General features: G+C 41.8%; 1 protein-coding gene across 3 annotated transcripts in view; it reads left to right on the top strand.

The window, feature by feature from the left end:
- LOC113177827 (popy Class I histocompatibility antigen, A-1 alpha chain-like) overlaps positions 1 to 17345 on the top strand; it is a 59493-nt gene extending 42148 nt beyond the window's left edge. For all 3 annotated transcript variants that reach the window (XM_077801889.1, XM_077801888.1, XM_077801884.1), the window contains 3 exons: positions 16167 to 16199; positions 16359 to 16406; positions 16567 to 17345. In XM_077801889.1, coding sequence (XP_077658015.1) covers positions 16167 to 16199; positions 16359 to 16406; positions 16567 to 16571 — 86 coding nt within the window. In that variant the 3' untranslated portion in view covers positions 16572 to 17345. The remainder of the gene's footprint in view (positions 1 to 16166; positions 16200 to 16358; positions 16407 to 16566) is intronic.
- Positions 17346 to 17584: the final 239 nt, after the last annotated feature.

Below are 17584 nucleotides of genomic sequence, written 5' to 3'. Positions count from 1 at the left end.
TTAACAGTATATAGTGTCCTTCTTCATCCCTTTTGATTAACTTAGGTTTGAAGTTGATTTTATTCAATGTGAGTATGGCCACTCCTGCTTGCTTCCGAGGGCCATGTGAGTGATATGATTTTTGCCAACCTTTTACCTTCAGCCTATGTATGTCTTTTCCTATCATATGAGTCTCCTGAAGGCAGCATATTGTTGGATTTGTTTTTTTGATCCAGGTTACTAGCCTATGTCTCTTGATTGGTGAGTTTAGGCCATTAACATTTATGGTTACAATTGAAATATGATTTGTACTTCCAGTCATGTTTATTTATTTATTTATTTATTTTAGTTTGGCTAGTTTTTACTTTTTGGTTATTTTCCTCCCCCTTTACTGAGATACCTCCTGCTGTTAGTTTTGGGCACTATTTTTCATTTCCTCTTCTTATAGTATTTTGCTAAAAATGCTTTGCAGTGCTGGTTTTCTGGCTGCGAATTCTTTTAGCTTTTGTTTATCGTGAAAGATTTTAATTTCATTGTCAAATCTGAAGCTTAATTTTGCTGGATACAGTATTCTTCGTTGGAATCCATTGTTTTTCAGCGTTTGAAATACATTGTTCCAGGATCTTCTCGCTTTCAATGTCTGTGATGAAAAATCAGCCATTAACCTAATTGCTTTACCCCTGAATGTAATCTGCTTCCTTTCTCTCGTAGCTTTTAATATTCTCTCCTTGTTCTGGATGTTGGCTGTCTTCATAATTATATGTCTTGGAGTGGGTCTATTACGGTTTTGAATGTTTGGGGTCCTGTAGGCTTCCAGGATTTGGCAATCCATTCCATCTTTCATCTTTGGGAAGTTTTCTAGAATTATTTCATTTAATAGGTTGTCCATTCCTTTGGTTTGATTCTCTGAGCCTTCTTCTATCCCGATGACTCTCAGATTTGTTTTTTTTTATGACATCCCATATCTCTTGAATAGATTGCTCATGGGATTTAAGCATCTTTTCTGTGTTGACTATATTCTTTTCAAGTTGATAAACTTTGTCTTCATTATCTGATGTTCTGACTTCTACTTGATATAGTCTATTTGTAATATTCTCGTTTGAGTTTTTAATTTGGTTTATAGTTTCCTGCATTTCTAGGATTACTGTTTGATTTTTTTTAAGATCTCTGTCTCCTGGTAAAGCTCATTCTTTGCCATTTGAATTTGTTTGTTTAATTCATTTTCAAAATATACTTTTATTGCTTGGACTTGCTGTCTCATGTCTTCTCTAATATTCCTTTCCATCTGAATTAGGTATGCCTTGAGTTCTTTCCCTATCCCTGTTTCTGATGCTTCTAGGTCCTCCTGTAGATTTAAGTTGTCCTGCATTGTTTGTACTGCTTTTTTCCCTTGTTTTTTCATGATGTTCACACTACTTTCCAGCTCTATTTGATTGCTGTGTTTCTGCTCTCTTCTATAAATTTGTTTTGGTTTTTTATATCTCTGTTATCTCTCCTTTGTGTTGGTAGACTATGCTTGCTAAAGTGGATTCCACTGGGAAGGAATTCCGATGGCCGAGCTCCAGTGACGTCACCTCTCTTCTATGGCGGGCTCCAGGCTCCTTACTGGGGTGTCCAAATGGAGGGGTGGAACTGGACTGTCTCTGGTTGGTTTCAGCTCCCGGACGCCGGCGGCCTGGCGGTCTCCAGCTGCCCAGTCGAGCGGCAGCCTGAGGGCGATCAGTCGCCGGCAAGCATGCGGTCTCCAGCCGCCCAGTCACAGCAGCAATGGGCCAGCTGTCACAGGCAGGCAGGCGGTCCCCAGCTGCCCAGTCACACGGGCAGCTGGCGGGCGATTGGTCACCGGTGGGCGTGCGGTTTCCAGCTGCTCAGTCGCAGGGGCAATGGGCCGGCTGTTGCTGGTGGGCAGGCAATCTCTAGCTGCCCAGTCGCGCAGTTGGTCGCCGGCAGGGGGTGGACTCCAGCCACCCAGTCACTCGGGCAGCGGGTGGAGTTTTGCCGGCGGGTGTGCGTTCTCTAGCCGCCCAATCATGAGGGCCTGGCCTCTAGTCCCCTGATTTCTCCTGCTAGTCCTGGTTTCTCCTGCTAGACCAGATTTCCCCTGAGTGATGCCTCTCTGCAGTTCAAACTGTACTCTGGGCCTGCTGTTTGTTGGGCTTGGAGGGTGGCTATTAAGAACCCCCTCACACTCTATTGCTTTGATTTTTTCCCGCTTGCCCCTCTCCCTGCGCTGGCAATACAGGTTTCGTTTTCCCCGCTGATGGGAGGGGGAGTTGAAGGTCGGGTGTCTCTAGTTTTCGCTGCGTCTTTATGCAGGCTTGCTCTGATAATCCCTCCCCTGGAGAGCCTAGGAGAGATTTTATTCGAATTCCCCGCTGTATGGGAGATGAGCTGAGTAACACGCACCTGTTTTATTGTTGCAATCTGTCAGAGAGTGGCGGTGGTTACTTTAGCTCTCCAAGATGGTGGCCACTGGTTTCCTTTGTGGAGTTTCCATTGTGGGGGATAGAACTGTCCTGCTCCCTTCTCTGTCTGAAATTCCGAACTCAGCCCAGGGCTCCATGAGTGCTCAGGCGGCAGGATTCCACAGAATCTGCAGCAATCTCCCTGCTTGCTGGTGGCTTCTTGGCAGCTCCCCGCCGTTTGTAGCCACGGGGCGGGCCACGCGGATCAGTCAGCCCGGATCTCCAGTCGCACAGTTGGCTCATGTATGAGACTCAATTACCGGACCCCAGTGCTGGAAATCCTTCCTCTAGGTTTCGGTGCACCCCCATTTTGCTGTAAGTTCCTAACAAGATAGTTTTTTGTCATTCTAACTCGTTATTCACCCACGCAGTGGCGCGGTACACGGGGTGTGATGCACTCTATTCGTGGCCATCTTGGGCCCGCCTCATGATGAATTTTCATACACACATAAGAGAAAACCTTGGTGCCACAGTCCAGCTGCAGCAAAATAACGGGGGGGGGGGGTGACAAGCAACTTGTGTAGATTGACACAGCAGGAGTGGAAGCCATTTATTGTAGGACAGGAGTGGTATTTATACATTCCACACAGCTTATCTTAATTAGCATAAACTAGATACAGCAGTCAACCAATAAGGAATCTCCACACTTAATGGCTCGCTGGCATTACTTCACAAACCACTCCCTCTGGCAATATGCCAGGCGCCATCCAGACTTGTTTACAGACTCTAACATTTGCCAGGCACCATCCTGACTTGTTTACAGACCCTAATACCTTGGGCCTTTGATTCTTGGCTTATTTTACTTAGGATAATATTCTCCAGTTTTATCTGTTTAATGGAAAACACCATAATTTCATTCTTCTTCATGGCTGAGTAATATTTTATTGTGTATATATACACCACAGTTTCTTTATCCATTCATCTATTGAAGGGCATCTAGTTTGGTTCCGTAGTATAGCTACTGTGAATTGAGCTTCTATAGACATTGATGTGCCTGTGTCTCTGTAGTATGCTGGTTTCAATACCTTGGCTATAAACCAAGATTGGAATGACTGAGTCAAATGGTGGTTCCATTCCAAGTTTTCTTAGAAATTTCCATACTGATGTATAAGAATGCATTTGGTTTGTAGGTATTAATTTTATATCCTGCTACTTTTATTCATTTATTAGTTCTAGAATATTTCTGGTGAAATTTTTTGAATCTTCTAAATATAGAATCATGTCATCAGCAAACAGTGATAATTTGAGTTCTTCTTTTCCTGTTCATATTCCCTTAATTTCTTATGTCTGTCTAATTTCTCTGGCTATAATTTCAAGGACAATGTTGAATAAAAGTAGTAAAAGAGGGCATCCCCATCTTCTTCCAGTTTTTAGAGGGAATTCTTTCAGTTTGTCTGCATTTAAAATTATGTTGACCTTGGATTTAGCATACATAGCTTTTGCAATGTTGAGATACTTTCCTATTTTCCTAGTTTTTATAGTGTTTTGAACATGAAGAGGTGCTGTATTTTGTCAAATGCTTTCTCTACACCCATTGAGATAATCATATGATTTCTGTCTTAAATCTATTGATGCAATAAATTGTGTTCCATATGTTGAACCAACCTTGCTTTGGTAGGATGAACACAATACTATCTTTTAAATATGTTTTTGTATAAAATTTGTCAGAATTTTATTGACAGTTTTGCATCTATATTAATCAGGGATATTGGTCTGAAGTTTTCTTTCCTTGGTATGTCTTTCTCTGGTGTTGATATCATACTGATACTAGCTTCATAGAATGAGTTTGGACGGGTTCCCTACTTTTCTATTTCATGGTGTAATTTGAGAAGTATACATATTAATTCTTCTTTGTGGTCTTGTAGAACTCGGCTGAGAAACCATCTGGTCCTGGGCTTTTCTTAGTTGGTAGGCTTTTGATGGTGCCTTCTATTTCATTGCTTAAAATTGATCTATTAAAATTGGGTTTGTCTTCCTGGTTCAGTTTGGATAGGTCATATTGATCTATTAAAATTGGGTTTGTTGGGCTGGGGATGTGGCTCAGCGGTAGCGCGCTCGCCTGGCATGCGTGCGGCCCGGGTTCGATCCTCAGCACCACATACCAACAAGCATGTTGTGTCCGCCGAGAACTAAAAAATAAATATTAAAAATTCTCTCTCTCTCTCTCTCTCTCTCTCTCTCTCTCTCTCTCTCCTCTCTCTCACTCTCTCTTTAAAAAAAAATAAATAAATAAATAAATAAATAAATAAATAAAATTGGGTTTGTCTTCCTGGTTCAGTTTGGATAGGCCATATGTCTCTAGATATTTTATATTGTGTTACCAGCTGTGCTTTTTCATCACTTTTCCTTCCTTCAAACCTTCTTTATCCTCACCCCCTTCCTTCTGCAGTCTTTTGAGGACTCCCATTGATTGCCATTGCTTTGAAGAGCACAACTGCTCTCCTGGTTTCTCTGTTATTTCACTTATGGAACCTAGAACTGAACCAAAACTGAATTCATGGGCTCCATGGGTTCTAGAGGAAGGCCATATGCAATGATGGAGGATGACTTGGTTCTTAGTTTCCTTCTAACCTTGACTTGTCTTGGGGAATCAGTCAAATGTTGGAATGATGCTATTGGATTGCCCTTGAATTGTTGCATATGTATAAATGCTCATAATATAATAATTAATTTAAAGGGGGCAAAACATTTAATTATAAAATTTGATACAAAATTGTAGGGCATGATGTAACATGTGGGGCATGTTACATCAGAAAAGAGGAAAACCCAACTTGATACACACTTCCCAGTCCTGGGGCCACGTGTGGCTAAGATGGTGCCTGGCAATCAGCCAGGAGGCGGTGCTATGGGTGGTGATGAAAAATCAGACAACCTCTAAGATAGGCTCAGAACCCTTCCACTCTCATGGACAGCTTGTGTCTCCCGTTATGGCCTGTAGGATGGGTGTACACGTGAACTCTCCCCACCCTGCTGACCTTTATCCTGATTGGCTCCTGTACATTATATTAGCTATGTGTGTTTTCTCAATAAACTGAGATCCTGCTTTGACTGGTGTCCCTGGCATCTCCGATTTTCCTCCAGCGAGGGAGGGCTAGATACAGGTGGCTGGTCCTGGTCGGGGCATGGTTTCCCCATCTGTCCCACAGGTCAGGAGGAAATGAGGGGTGGGGAGGAGGGCTAAAATCCCCGACACAAAATGTCATTGTTAACAAAAAATTTAAGTAACAAGTTTAATTATAAATGGCTGGCTGTGGAACTGCAAAGGCCAGAGGTGCTGCTATTTTAAACATTTTCTATTAGAAGTGAACCAGTATAGCTGTTATATTGGCATAGTTAAAGCAACTAAATATGCTGTTAACATGAAGCTCAGACTATGCTACAAAGACATTGTTTTTTGGGGAGAAGCCATGTTGAGGATGGAACCCTGGGCCTCTTGCATGCTATGTCAGCACACTACCACTGAGCCACATCCTTAGCCCTCCAAAGACTTCACAGCACTAGTATTTCAAGACATCCCTCACATCCTTGTTTAGATAGATATATGCCCATTGTTTTTTTCTTTTTTCCCCCCTTTGTTTTTTAGACTATTTTAAGGGAATTGTTTTCCTGATTTCTTTCACTACAGGTTTATTAATGATATATAGGAAAGCTATTGATTTTTGTATGTTGATCGTTTATCTTGATAATTTTCTAAAGTTATCAGATGTAGATGTGTGGTGTTTTGTGGGTCTTCTAAGTATAGAATCAAGTCATCAGCAAATAGAGATAATTTGACTTTTTATCCTTTTTGTGTCCCTTTAAATGTTGTCTCTTGCCTAATTGCTCTGGCTAGAGTTTTAAGTACTACATTAAATAGGAATATTGAGAATGAACATCCTTATCTTATTCCTGATTTTAGAGGAAATACTTCCAATTTGTCACCATTTGCTATGATGATGGCTTTGGGTTTAACTTATATACAAGAAACTTACCTAAGCAAGTTCCTTTAACTTCCTCTATCCTTAGTTCCCTCGGTGTTTTTAACATGAATAGACACTGGGTTCTGTTGAAGTTTTTTTTTCTGAATCTACTGAGATGATCATGTGATCTTGGTCATTAGTTTTCTTTATGTCAAGTATTGCATTTATTGATTTGCATATGTTGAACCAAACCTGCATCCCTTGATGGAAACCTTGTGTACAATTTTCTCAATGTGCTTTTGAATACAGATTGTTAATATTTTATTAAAGATTTTTGCATCTATGTTCATCAGGCATATTAATGTATAGTTTTTTTAATATGTCTGTCTGTTTTGGTATCAGGATGATACTGACTTCATAGAATAAGAACACATTTCTTCAAATTTATTCCTGTAATTAGGTGATATATGATTATAATGTGTATTCAGTATAGAAAAATTATGAAATGCTGACAAAAATAAATGACAAGTTAAAAATAATCCATATGCTTAGACCAGAACATTTTTGTTGCATTTCCTTTCAGTCTGTTAGCCTCCTCTTCCCACAGCCTGAATACTGCAAATTTCTGTTTCTCTCCCTCTCTTTCATTCTGATTATGAACACAGGCTTTAGTGGGCCCCTGCACTGCCTTCTCCAAATGCCATTTCCCATCAGTTGGCTCTCTGGCCCACTGAGTGGGCAATTTCTCACTTTCTCCTCCCTTCTCACACCCCACTACTACTTCCCTCCTTCTTAATCCTAAAGGATGAACTTTCTCTTTTCACTTGAGGAAAAAAATAGGACTCAGGTAAGAATTGCTTCATAATCCCACTACAGCTGAAACTGCTCCGCCATCTTCACACCAGTGTTGGTAGATGGTCTGTTGCTGTCTGAGGCCACCCCTGCACTTGGGAATAAGATTGGCTCCTTCCTCTCCTGCATCATCACCTTCTTCCCTCTGGGCCCATTAATTCTTGCATTCAATCATAATGGAATATCTCCCATTAAAAGAAACACAGATAAACTCAGGAAATAAAACAAAATCCCGGGGCTGGGGATGTGGCTCAAGCAGTAGCGCACTCGCCTGGCATGCGTGCGGCCCGGGTTCGATCCTCAGCACCACATACCAACAAAGATGTTGTGTTCGCTGAAAACTGAAAATAAATATTAAAAAATTCTCTCTCTCTCTCTAAAACAAAATCCCTTCATAAAGATCTATTACCTAATCATATGTCTCCCTGATTACTACTTCATTTATTTTTATTTTTATTTGTAATTTTTGGTATCAGAGATTGAACCCAAGGGCAGTAAACCACTGAACCACATCCACAGCCCTTTTTTATTTTTTATTTTGAGACAGCATCTCACTAACTTGTTTAGGGACTTGGTAAGTTGCTGATTCTGGCCTTGAAATTGAGATTCTCTTGCCTCAGCCTCCCAATCCACTGAGATTATGGGCATGCAGCACAATGCCAAGCACTGTTCATTTCTCTGATGTACCTTACAGAGTGATATCTGAGTCTATTCTCTCATGTTGTCTTTTTAAACACTGAATTTTAATTTTTCTAGTGGAACCATGGATGCATTTGAGATTCCAAATACTTCTACAAGGGTTGGTCAAAAAAACAAATTATCCAAATCTTCCATATAGCCCCATTTCTTGATCCTCAGAGGCAGCCTGCTTTACTTTTATATCTGATGTTTTTATTGTTACCTCTGTGCCCCTAAATAGAATGCTAAGGGCTCCTTCTTTCTTTCTCAGTTTCATGTTGCACTTTTAGTAGACAGCATCAATTCCCGTGCCCCTATCCTCTCAATAGTCATTTTATAATTTTGTTTAGGCTGATGTTGTTTATATTGTTTTGACTGTGCAAATGCTATTCATAACCAGGCTTGTAGCCATGATTCCTTTTCTTTCCTTTAACTGATTTTTAAGTTCCCTACAGAGTTGTTCCTTCATTTGCTTAGTTTCTTTTGTTATTGTTGTTGCTGTTTTGGTACTTATTACTGGAAGTTTTCCAAACTCTCTCACAGGGTCTTTGCTATGGTATGAATGTTTGCTCCAAAGTTCATGTGTTGGGGACTTGATATTTAATGTGGTGGTGTGAGGAGATGGGGCCTAAGGAGAGGTGGGTGTGTCATGAGGGTTGTGCCCTCCTAAACAAATCAGTACTGTTATCTTAGGAATGGGTTGGCCCCTCCTGCCTCTCTTGCACTGTCTCTTGCCTTTACACCTTGTAACATATGAGAAAACAGCAGGAGGGCCCTAGTTAGATGGCAGTGCATTGAACTTGAATTTCTCAGCCTTAAAAATGGTGAGAAAATACATTTCTGATCTTCATAATTTACTTAATATGTGGTGTTCTGTTAGAGCAGCCAAGCAGACTAAGACAGTCTCCTTGAGTATATTCAAGCATATGCAGGTGTCGCAGGCCATCCATGGGCTGTGTGTGTGAGCTATGTGCATTTTGATTGTATGGGAGGACTGGCCTGGCATTGCATGCTGTTTGGACTGTTCCACACACTTGTGCTCTTTTCTCTCACTCTGCCTGTGTTCCCACAGGGAACTGAGATGGGTGTGACTTCACAAGACGCCAATCAATCTTCTGACCTCAAGACATCAAAAGGCTGAACTCAACCCCCTGACACCAGACCCCTTGCCTTATTTGGGTGAAATATTCTCTGCCACACGACCAGCGCTGGCTTCATGAAAGAAGGTTCAATTCATAAGTAATTGCTAGGGAGTTTTAAATAAAATAGACAAGACTCTCATTACCCATAATACTGGCTCCAAGATGGCTTCTCCTAGCTCCCACCTCCAGCCACCTAATGTGGTGGTGAGGTTTAAAGAAGAGACTATTAAGAGAGAGTATTGGGGAGCAAAAACTTCCATGGAAAATCCAATCCAATGAAGGTTAAGGGGGGCAGCATCCCAAGGTCAGGGGCGACAATTGAGTCTTCAGGGCAGTGGCCAGGCACGCCTCTGCACGGACAAGCCCTCAGACCTGGAAAAGGGTGGGGAAGGCTCTAACACAGCTGTGTCTAAGTGCCTCTCACCCAGCCAGGGAGGTAACTCAAATCATGTGCGAGGATGTCCTCCCACAATATTCTAATGTCTCCTCCCCAATAAATACAGGGTTTTCAGGTGATTCACTTTCTTTCCAATGAACTTTAAGGTGGAGAGCTGTCCCTAATTCTCACAAGCAAAAGGTATTTCTGTGTGTCGTGTGCTTTCTTCACTGTTTCCTAGGCTTGAGGTTGAGGCCAGCTCTTGTGAACCCAGCACAGGTCATCATCCCGGCTAGCTGGTGATATCCAGAATTCCACCAAATTGGTGAAGACACTTATCCTAGAGCCCTTAGTCCTGCCACACCTGGACTGGATTCCTTTGCATCTGGGGAGGGGGTGCTGACACCAGAGTCTCCTTTATTTCATCAGAGAACCTTGGCTTCCCTCTCTGGTGCTGTCTCCCTTCTTACCTACATATCATGTTTCCCCTTTCCATCATTTTCTCCATCATTTTTGTTTCTTACTGCATTTAACCATATCCTAGAGAAACATGGAACAGAAAATATTGAAACCCAAAACATATGAAATGCCTTTAGGATACGTTAGCTCTTAATTCAACTTCAACTTTATGGAATTCTGTGTTGTTGAAAGTATTTTTGTTGGAATGCACATGATATTACTTCAACATTGTTTAGCTACCAAAGCATTTGTTCCTACCTCTTGAGATGTTCAGGATCTCTTATTTTCTATGGATTTTCTGAAATTTTATTTGATGCATCTTTGCATGGATCTGTGTTCATTTGTTTTGAGACCTTTCAAATGTAATGGGGGGGGTAATTGCTGAGAGAATTTCTTGAGATTTAAAAATCTTTCCTTATTCTCAATGATTGTGGAACTCCTATCATTCAGTTTTTAGAAATCCTTCATTTTTTTTTTAGAGAGAGAATTTTTTTTTTAATATTTATTTTTTAGTTCTCGGTGGACACAACATCTTTGTTGGTATGTGGTGCTGAGGATCGAACCCGGGCCGCACGCATGCCAGGCGAGCGCGCTACCGCTGAGCCACATCTCCAGCCCAGAAATCCTTCATTGATAGCCTCATGCTCTTAGAGTTCTTCTGTTTTCCTTACCATTATTTTTCTAACTGTATAACTTCTTTTCTGGTATAACTTTTAATCATCCAAATCTTCTATAGATTTATCATGTATATGATCGGTTTTTAATTTCTAAGAACTTCTTTTGTTTTGTATATAATTGTGCATAAATCCATTACTTGTTCAAAAATATCATATATTTTACATGTTACAGCAATTATTGAGAATAGTTGTAGAGGATCAAGCAAAGAACTTGGGACCAGTTGGGATCTCTTCACAGTTTACTCAGAACACCAATTCTCAAAGTGTGATCTGTGGAGTCCTTGAGCTATTCAGATTTTTGCACAGGATTTATATGACCAAAAACTATTTTTATAATGTCACTAAAACATTACTTACACTGAACTAAAACTTGGCAAGATGGAACCAAGGTACCAAACTACAACAGTAGTTATTGTATTTCTGAGCATGTTTTAACTGCACAAGAGAAAATGCCAGTTCACATAAACATGTCCTGTTAGAAGTAATAAAAATTATTGACTTTATTAAATCTTCATTCAAATCCACATTATGAAAAACTTATTTGATAGAGTGAGAAGTACAAATAAAACACTTCTGCTACATTGCAAAGTAGGGTGTCTGTGTCAACAAAAGCCATGTGGTGAGTTGGACTAGCCCCATTTTTAATGGGATACCATTTCTGCTACATAGAATGAATGACAGAGAAACCATTCCTTAGGCTTCAATATTTGACCAACATTTTTTTTAATGACCTGAACCTGTCCCTTCTAGATTGTACACAAACAGCAATATTATTAATGATAAAATGTACACTCTTAGAAGAAAATCAGTCTGGGAAAATATGAATCCACCACCATGAACTTAATGGACTCCCCAATGTTTAAACCCTTTCTGGTGAAATCTGTGGTATTATCAACATGTGGCCTCTTGATTACTTGCATTGTAATGTATGTACACTAGAATATCTATATAACTTTATAGAATGATGCATGATTTTAAAAAATATCATGCATTAGCACAAGAGCAATCAATGTGCAAGACAGCCTTTCATGTAACAGAATATGAACTATTCAACAATGATGTTTCAGGGTCCATATGTCAAAGAACTTTTAAGAAGCTAATACTGTGTGAATGTAGTGTGCTATCAAAGATGAATAGCCAGAGTAACCTAAAACATTATTTTAAAAGATTCCTCTCACGTGTTAGTGTGAGGCTGCATTTTTTGTTTCAAACAAAATTAATAGTTAAATGCAGAAGTTATGAATATGTAGCAGTTTTCTAAAAGGACAAATTAAAATGACTTTCAAAACTGTGAAAAATAAAAAGGTCCACTCTTCTGATTAAATCTTTATTTTGGAAAACAGTAATTTCTCTTTGAAACCATTATTTCTGTTGACATGCAATTGTTTATTAATTCTCTGAGTGAATAAAATATCATCTTTAAAATGGAATTAATTTCTAATTGATAAACATACTCCACATAAACATGTTTACCTCTGGGGAACAAAAAGATCCTGTAACCAAACCCTTCCAGAATTCCCTGAAGCAAGCATCAGTGGACTTTGTGATAAAGAGCACTCTTTGCAGGAGAAGAGTGGTCAGGGCAAAATCCCAGGTCCCTGGGCGTGGCTCTCAGGATCTAGAGCTGTGTCTGGGGTGTGGACATAGAGCACTGGGGATTTCCCTTCTCTCCAGCATTTAACTTCTCCCTCTCCCAACCTGGGCCAGGTGGTTCTGCCTGGACACTCCTGAAGTGGCCCAAAGTCTCACTCCCACTGCGTGTCTAACTCCCAGAGAAGCCAATCGGCATAACTGTAGTTCAGGTTTCAACGTCCCCACTCATCTGCCAAGATGAAGAATCTCCACAGAAGTGGAGAATGAGGGTGATGGCGCCCCCCAAACCCTGCTCCTCCTACTATTGCTGGCCCTGTCACTGACCGAGACCTGGGCAGGTGAGTGCGGGGTCAGGAGGGAACCAGACTCCAAGAGAGGAGCGAGGGTACAGTCCCCTAAGCACACAGGACTCTGGGAATTAGCGTCCTCTCTAATTTAGTCCAGATCCTCCCCAGCTTGCAGATGCTCATCCTGATCCCTCCACTCAGGCCCCTAAGTCCTGCCCTCATGCGTGCCTTCACCCCCTTAGCGTCTCTAGAGTCCCCTCTTCTCCCCCTGGCATCCTCAACCTGAGACCTGGTATCTGGCTGCAGGACGAGGGTCGCATGTCTGTAATCCCAGTGGCTCAGGAGGTTGAGCCAGGAGGATCACAAGTGCCAAACCAGCCTCAGCAAATTAGTGAGGCCCTAAGCAACTGCTGCTAGAAACTGTGGTGCACCGGGAAATGGCATGCCACAACGCAGAGGAATGGTGCTGCAGATTCTGTGGGGTCCTGCCGGCTGTGCCCTCACTGTGCTCCAGGCTGAGTTCTGGGTTTGAGATGGGGAAGGAAGCGGTCCAGTTCTGTCCTCCACACCGGACAGCCCACTGAGGAAGCCAGCGGCCACCATCTTGGAGAGCTGATATCACCATCGCCAGTTTTCAATAGATTGCAGCATGTTCAGCGATAGAACAGGTGTGTGGCATTTAGCACATCTCCCATACAGTAGGGAAATCACATAAAATATCTTCTAGGCTCTCCAGGGGCATGATTAACAGAGTGAGCGTGAATAGAGGCATGGGGAAAGGTAAAGGCACCTGACCTCCAACTCCCCCCTCCCACCAGCGGTGAAAACGAAACCTGTCTCGCCAGCTCTCAGAGGAGGGGCTAGTAAAGAGAATCAAAACAATAGGGGCTGGTTCCCAAAAGCTGAGCTCCACATCCAGGAAACTGCAGGCCCAGAGTGTATCTTGAACTGCAGAGAGGTATCACACTGGGAAAGGCCTGGCTGGCAGGAGAAGCGAGGTGACTAGAGACCAGGAATAAACCTAAGCTAACCTCACAGGATTGTTTCTTACAGCTGGAGGGCAAAATCTTGGCCTGGAAGGCACAGCACCACCTACTGGAAGTGGAGAAAATAGTGCCTTTTTTTCTTTTTTTAATTTTTTAATTTTTTAATTTTTTTAATTTTAATTTTTTTAATTATTATTTTTAATTGTAATTTTTATTTTACTGCATTTTATTATTTTTTTCATCATTTCTTTTTCTTTTCTATTCTTTTCTCTTTCTTCTCTCCCTCTCTCTTTCTGGGTTTGCTTCCTTACATTTTCCCCATCTTTCCTCTTAAGCATGACCACCCAGATTATGTACAACTTACTAAATGCAAATAGATGAATACTACGAATCACGAATCGGTCTATAGTCCACATAAGCCCTTAACTACCCCCAAGTACTCCTGTCTATTCTTTTGTTAATATCCGCCTACATTTGAGCAACCCCCCAAAGAAGCTAACATATACTTACCTCCATACCATCAAATCGCCTGACCTCAACATAAAATCCTAAGTTCAAACCTCAATTCTCTATATGCCATCAAAATCTGTAGGCCTTTAATGAAACTAATGAATTTGCCTTAAATCACAATTAAATCCAACATCTCTAAACATTGTCTCCCAACACAAAGGAGAGATATTGGAACTATAAAAACCAAAACAAATTTAAAGGAGAAAACAGAAACACAGCAGTCAAATAAAGTTGGAAAGTAACATGAGCACAATGAAAAAACAAGGGAAAATAGGATTACAAACAATGCAGGACAAATTAAATTCACAGGAGAACCTAGATGCATCAGAAAAATGGACAGAGAAAGAACTCAAGGCATACCTAACGCAGATGGAACAGAATCTTAGAGAAGACATTAGAAAGCAAATCCAAACAATGAAAGTATACTTTGAAAACGAATTACATAAGCAAATTCAAATGGCAAAGAATGAGCTCTACCAGGAGATAGAGATTTAAAAAAATCAAACAGTAATCCTAGAAATGCAGGAAACCATAAACCAAATAAAAACTCAAATGAGAATATTACAAATAGACTAGATCAAATAGAAGTCAGAACATCAGATAATGAAGACAAACTTTGCAACTTGAATATAGTCAACACAGAAAGGATACTAAGAAATCACGAGCAATCCATCCAAGAGATATGGGATGTCATAAAAAAACCAAACTTGAGATCATTGGGATAGAAGAAGGTGTAGAGGTTCAAACCAAAGGAATGAACAATCTGTTGAATGAAATAATCTTAGAAAACTTCCCAGATATGAAAGATGGAATGGATGGCCAAATCCTGGAAGCCTACAGGACCCCAAACATACAAAACCATAATAGACCAACTCCAAGACACATAATTATGAAGATATCCAACATACAGAACAAGGAGAGAATATTAAAAGCTACAAGAGAAAGGAGGAAGATTACATTCAGGGGTAAACCAATTAGGTTAATGGCTGATTTTTCATCACAGACATTGAAAGCGAGAAGATCCTGAGATGGGGAAGGAAGCGGTCCAGTTCTGTCCTCCACACCGGACAGCCCACTGAGGAAGCCAGCGGCCACCATCTTGGAGAGCTGATATCACCATCGCCAGTTTTCAATAGATTGCAGCATGTTCAGCGATAGAACAGGTGTGTGGCATTTAGCACATCTCCCATACAGTAGGGAAATCACATAAAATATCTTCTAGGCTCTCCAGGGGCATGATTAACAGAGTGAGCGTGAATAGAGGCATGGGGAAAGGTAAAGGCACCTGACCTCCAACTCCCCCCAAGAGGAAATGCCAAAATGTCTGAATTTCCCTGTTCTTTCCCTCAGATCCCCCGAAGACACATGTGACTCACCACCCTAGCCCTGAAGGGGATGTCGCCTTGAGGTGCTGGGCGATGGGCTTCTACCCTAAGGAGATCACCCTGAACTGGCAACGAGATGGGAAGGACCAGACACAGGACATAGAGCTTGTAGAGACCAGGCCTGCAGGGGATGGAAACTTCCAGAAATGGGCAGCTGTGGTGGTGCCTGCTGGAGAGGAGCAGAGATACACATGTCATGTGCATCATGAGGGGCTGCCTGAGCCCCTCACCCTGAGATGGGGTAAGGAGGGAGTGAGGGCACAGAGCGTGTTGTCAGGAAAGCAGGAGGCTTTCTGGAGACCCTCATCAGGGTAGGGACTGAGAGCTGGGATCAGGGCCCCTCACCTGACTTCCCTTTCTCTCCTAGAGCCACCCCCTCAGTCCACCCTTGCCATCCTGGGAATTGTTGCTGCAGTGATTATCCTTTTCATTGTAGCTGTGGTCTGTTTTGACTTGTGGAAGAAGAGAAACACAGGTAGGGAAAGTGCAGGGTCTGAATTTTTGACCCACTGATGGTTTCAAGTACCTGGTAGAAGTGTGCCCTGCCCTGTTAATGGGAAGTAAAATCTACATGTGTCCTTACCCAACCTGGACCCTGTTTACATTTTGTGCATAGAATCTAAAGGACAATTCTTGATTTTTGTGGTGATGGGACCTGATTCCCAGCATTTAGAGGCCAGAGGGGAATCTGCCTGATGAGAACAGACCCCCAGGAGAGCGATTGGCTCCATCCCTACATATCTACTTTCTTCCTGTCTCCTGATGCTTCCCTATGTCTGCAGCCACAGTACTGGAGACTGTCCCAGTGTCCAGCACTAGGGGGCACCTCTAAGACTTGTCTTTAAACTGTTCCCTCACCGAATGCTTTCTTCCCTCAGGTGTAAAAAAAGGGCCCTATGCTCCAGCTGCCTGTAAGTATGAAGAACACTGATCCCTGAGACCCTAGGAATAGTCTAGTGGGGAGCCATGGGGGAGCTGATCCACCCATAATTCCTCTATTACCCACATCTCCTGTGGACTCTGACCAGGTTTGGGTTTTTTGTTTTTTGTGTTTTGTTTTTCCTGCTCAGGTAATGACAGTGCCCAGGGCTCTGATGTGTCTCTCACTGCTGAGAAAGGTGAGACTCTGAAGAGGGAGAGGGGTTGGGGAATGGAGAGACCCCTGGGTTACAGGGACTTTCTCAGGGATTTGTGACATTTTGAGTGTTTAATGGGTTGTTCAGAGGGCCTCCATTACAATGAGTGATCTGAATCTGTTCATAATACTTTCTTTTACAGTGTGAGACAGCTGCCTTCTGTGGGACTGAGCAACACAGGATTTCTTTAGTTCATTCCTGCTCCCTACTGAGATTTCAAGAGGTTCTAACTTCTCTGTGTAGCTGGCATCTAACTGTGTCTATGTGTCTGTGTTCCTATCATCATCACTGAGGAAATGCAGAGAAGAGCACATCCCTGACCACCAAGATCCCTCCCCACACTGTCCTGTTCTCTTCCTCAATCAACTTTCCTATGTAGCAGATGTGGGGCTGGGATGTCTCCATTTTTGTTGTAGTTTCATGTTGCCCTGGACTGTAGCTTCTTCCTTCTCTGCTAAAAAGCAGAATCTGAATATTGATTTGTATTTCAAATTTATGCCACAAAATATGATTGGGTGATAGCCAAGCCAAAGTGATTCCATTTTGTTTAGTAACTCCATTTTGTAAAACAACCATGCCAAATAGAAAGGTCCCATGACTGGGGCAAGTTGTTCTTTTCTTTTTGCTATAGAAACCCTTAAGAACATGGAACTATCTAATGGAGCATTGTTTCTGTAACTAGCATATTGGGGCTATGTTTCTGTAATTGGGATGATTGGGCTAATTGTGATTGGTAAGCTACCTGCCGCCTGACTGCACTCTCCTGACTTGCTTGCATTGGCTAGACCCCAAAATATCTCTTTTGCGGTTTTCAAGCTTATAAGGAGCGCCCTTGCAATTGTTTGGGGCTGATCAGGGGAACACTTTATGTTCTGGTCAGTCACCACTGGTGAGCTTCAATAAAGGCTTGATTCCATTATACGTGAATAGTCTGGAAGCCAATTTATGAAGCCCCAGGATGTTGCTTTAACTGTAACAGTTGATGGGTTAATTAAATGAAGATTCCTAAATTTCAAAGAGAAAATAAAGCCTGAAATCTCCTAGAATCCATGTTTGCTGTGCTGAGTCTGCTGCAGGTGGGAACAGGAGAAGACTGAAAGCAGCTGAGGGTGGACAAGGAGACACCCAATCTCTGCTCTGTGCATCCTGATCTCTGATAT

Source organism: Urocitellus parryii, chromosome 8 (assembly GCF_045843805.1).
Source record: "Urocitellus parryii isolate mUroPar1 chromosome 8, mUroPar1.hap1, whole genome shotgun sequence".
Classification (NCBI taxonomy): domain Eukaryota; kingdom Metazoa; phylum Chordata; class Mammalia; order Rodentia; family Sciuridae; genus Urocitellus; species Urocitellus parryii.
Note: the sequence above shows the minus strand (reverse complement) of the source record. Positions and strands in the feature narration are given on the sequence as shown.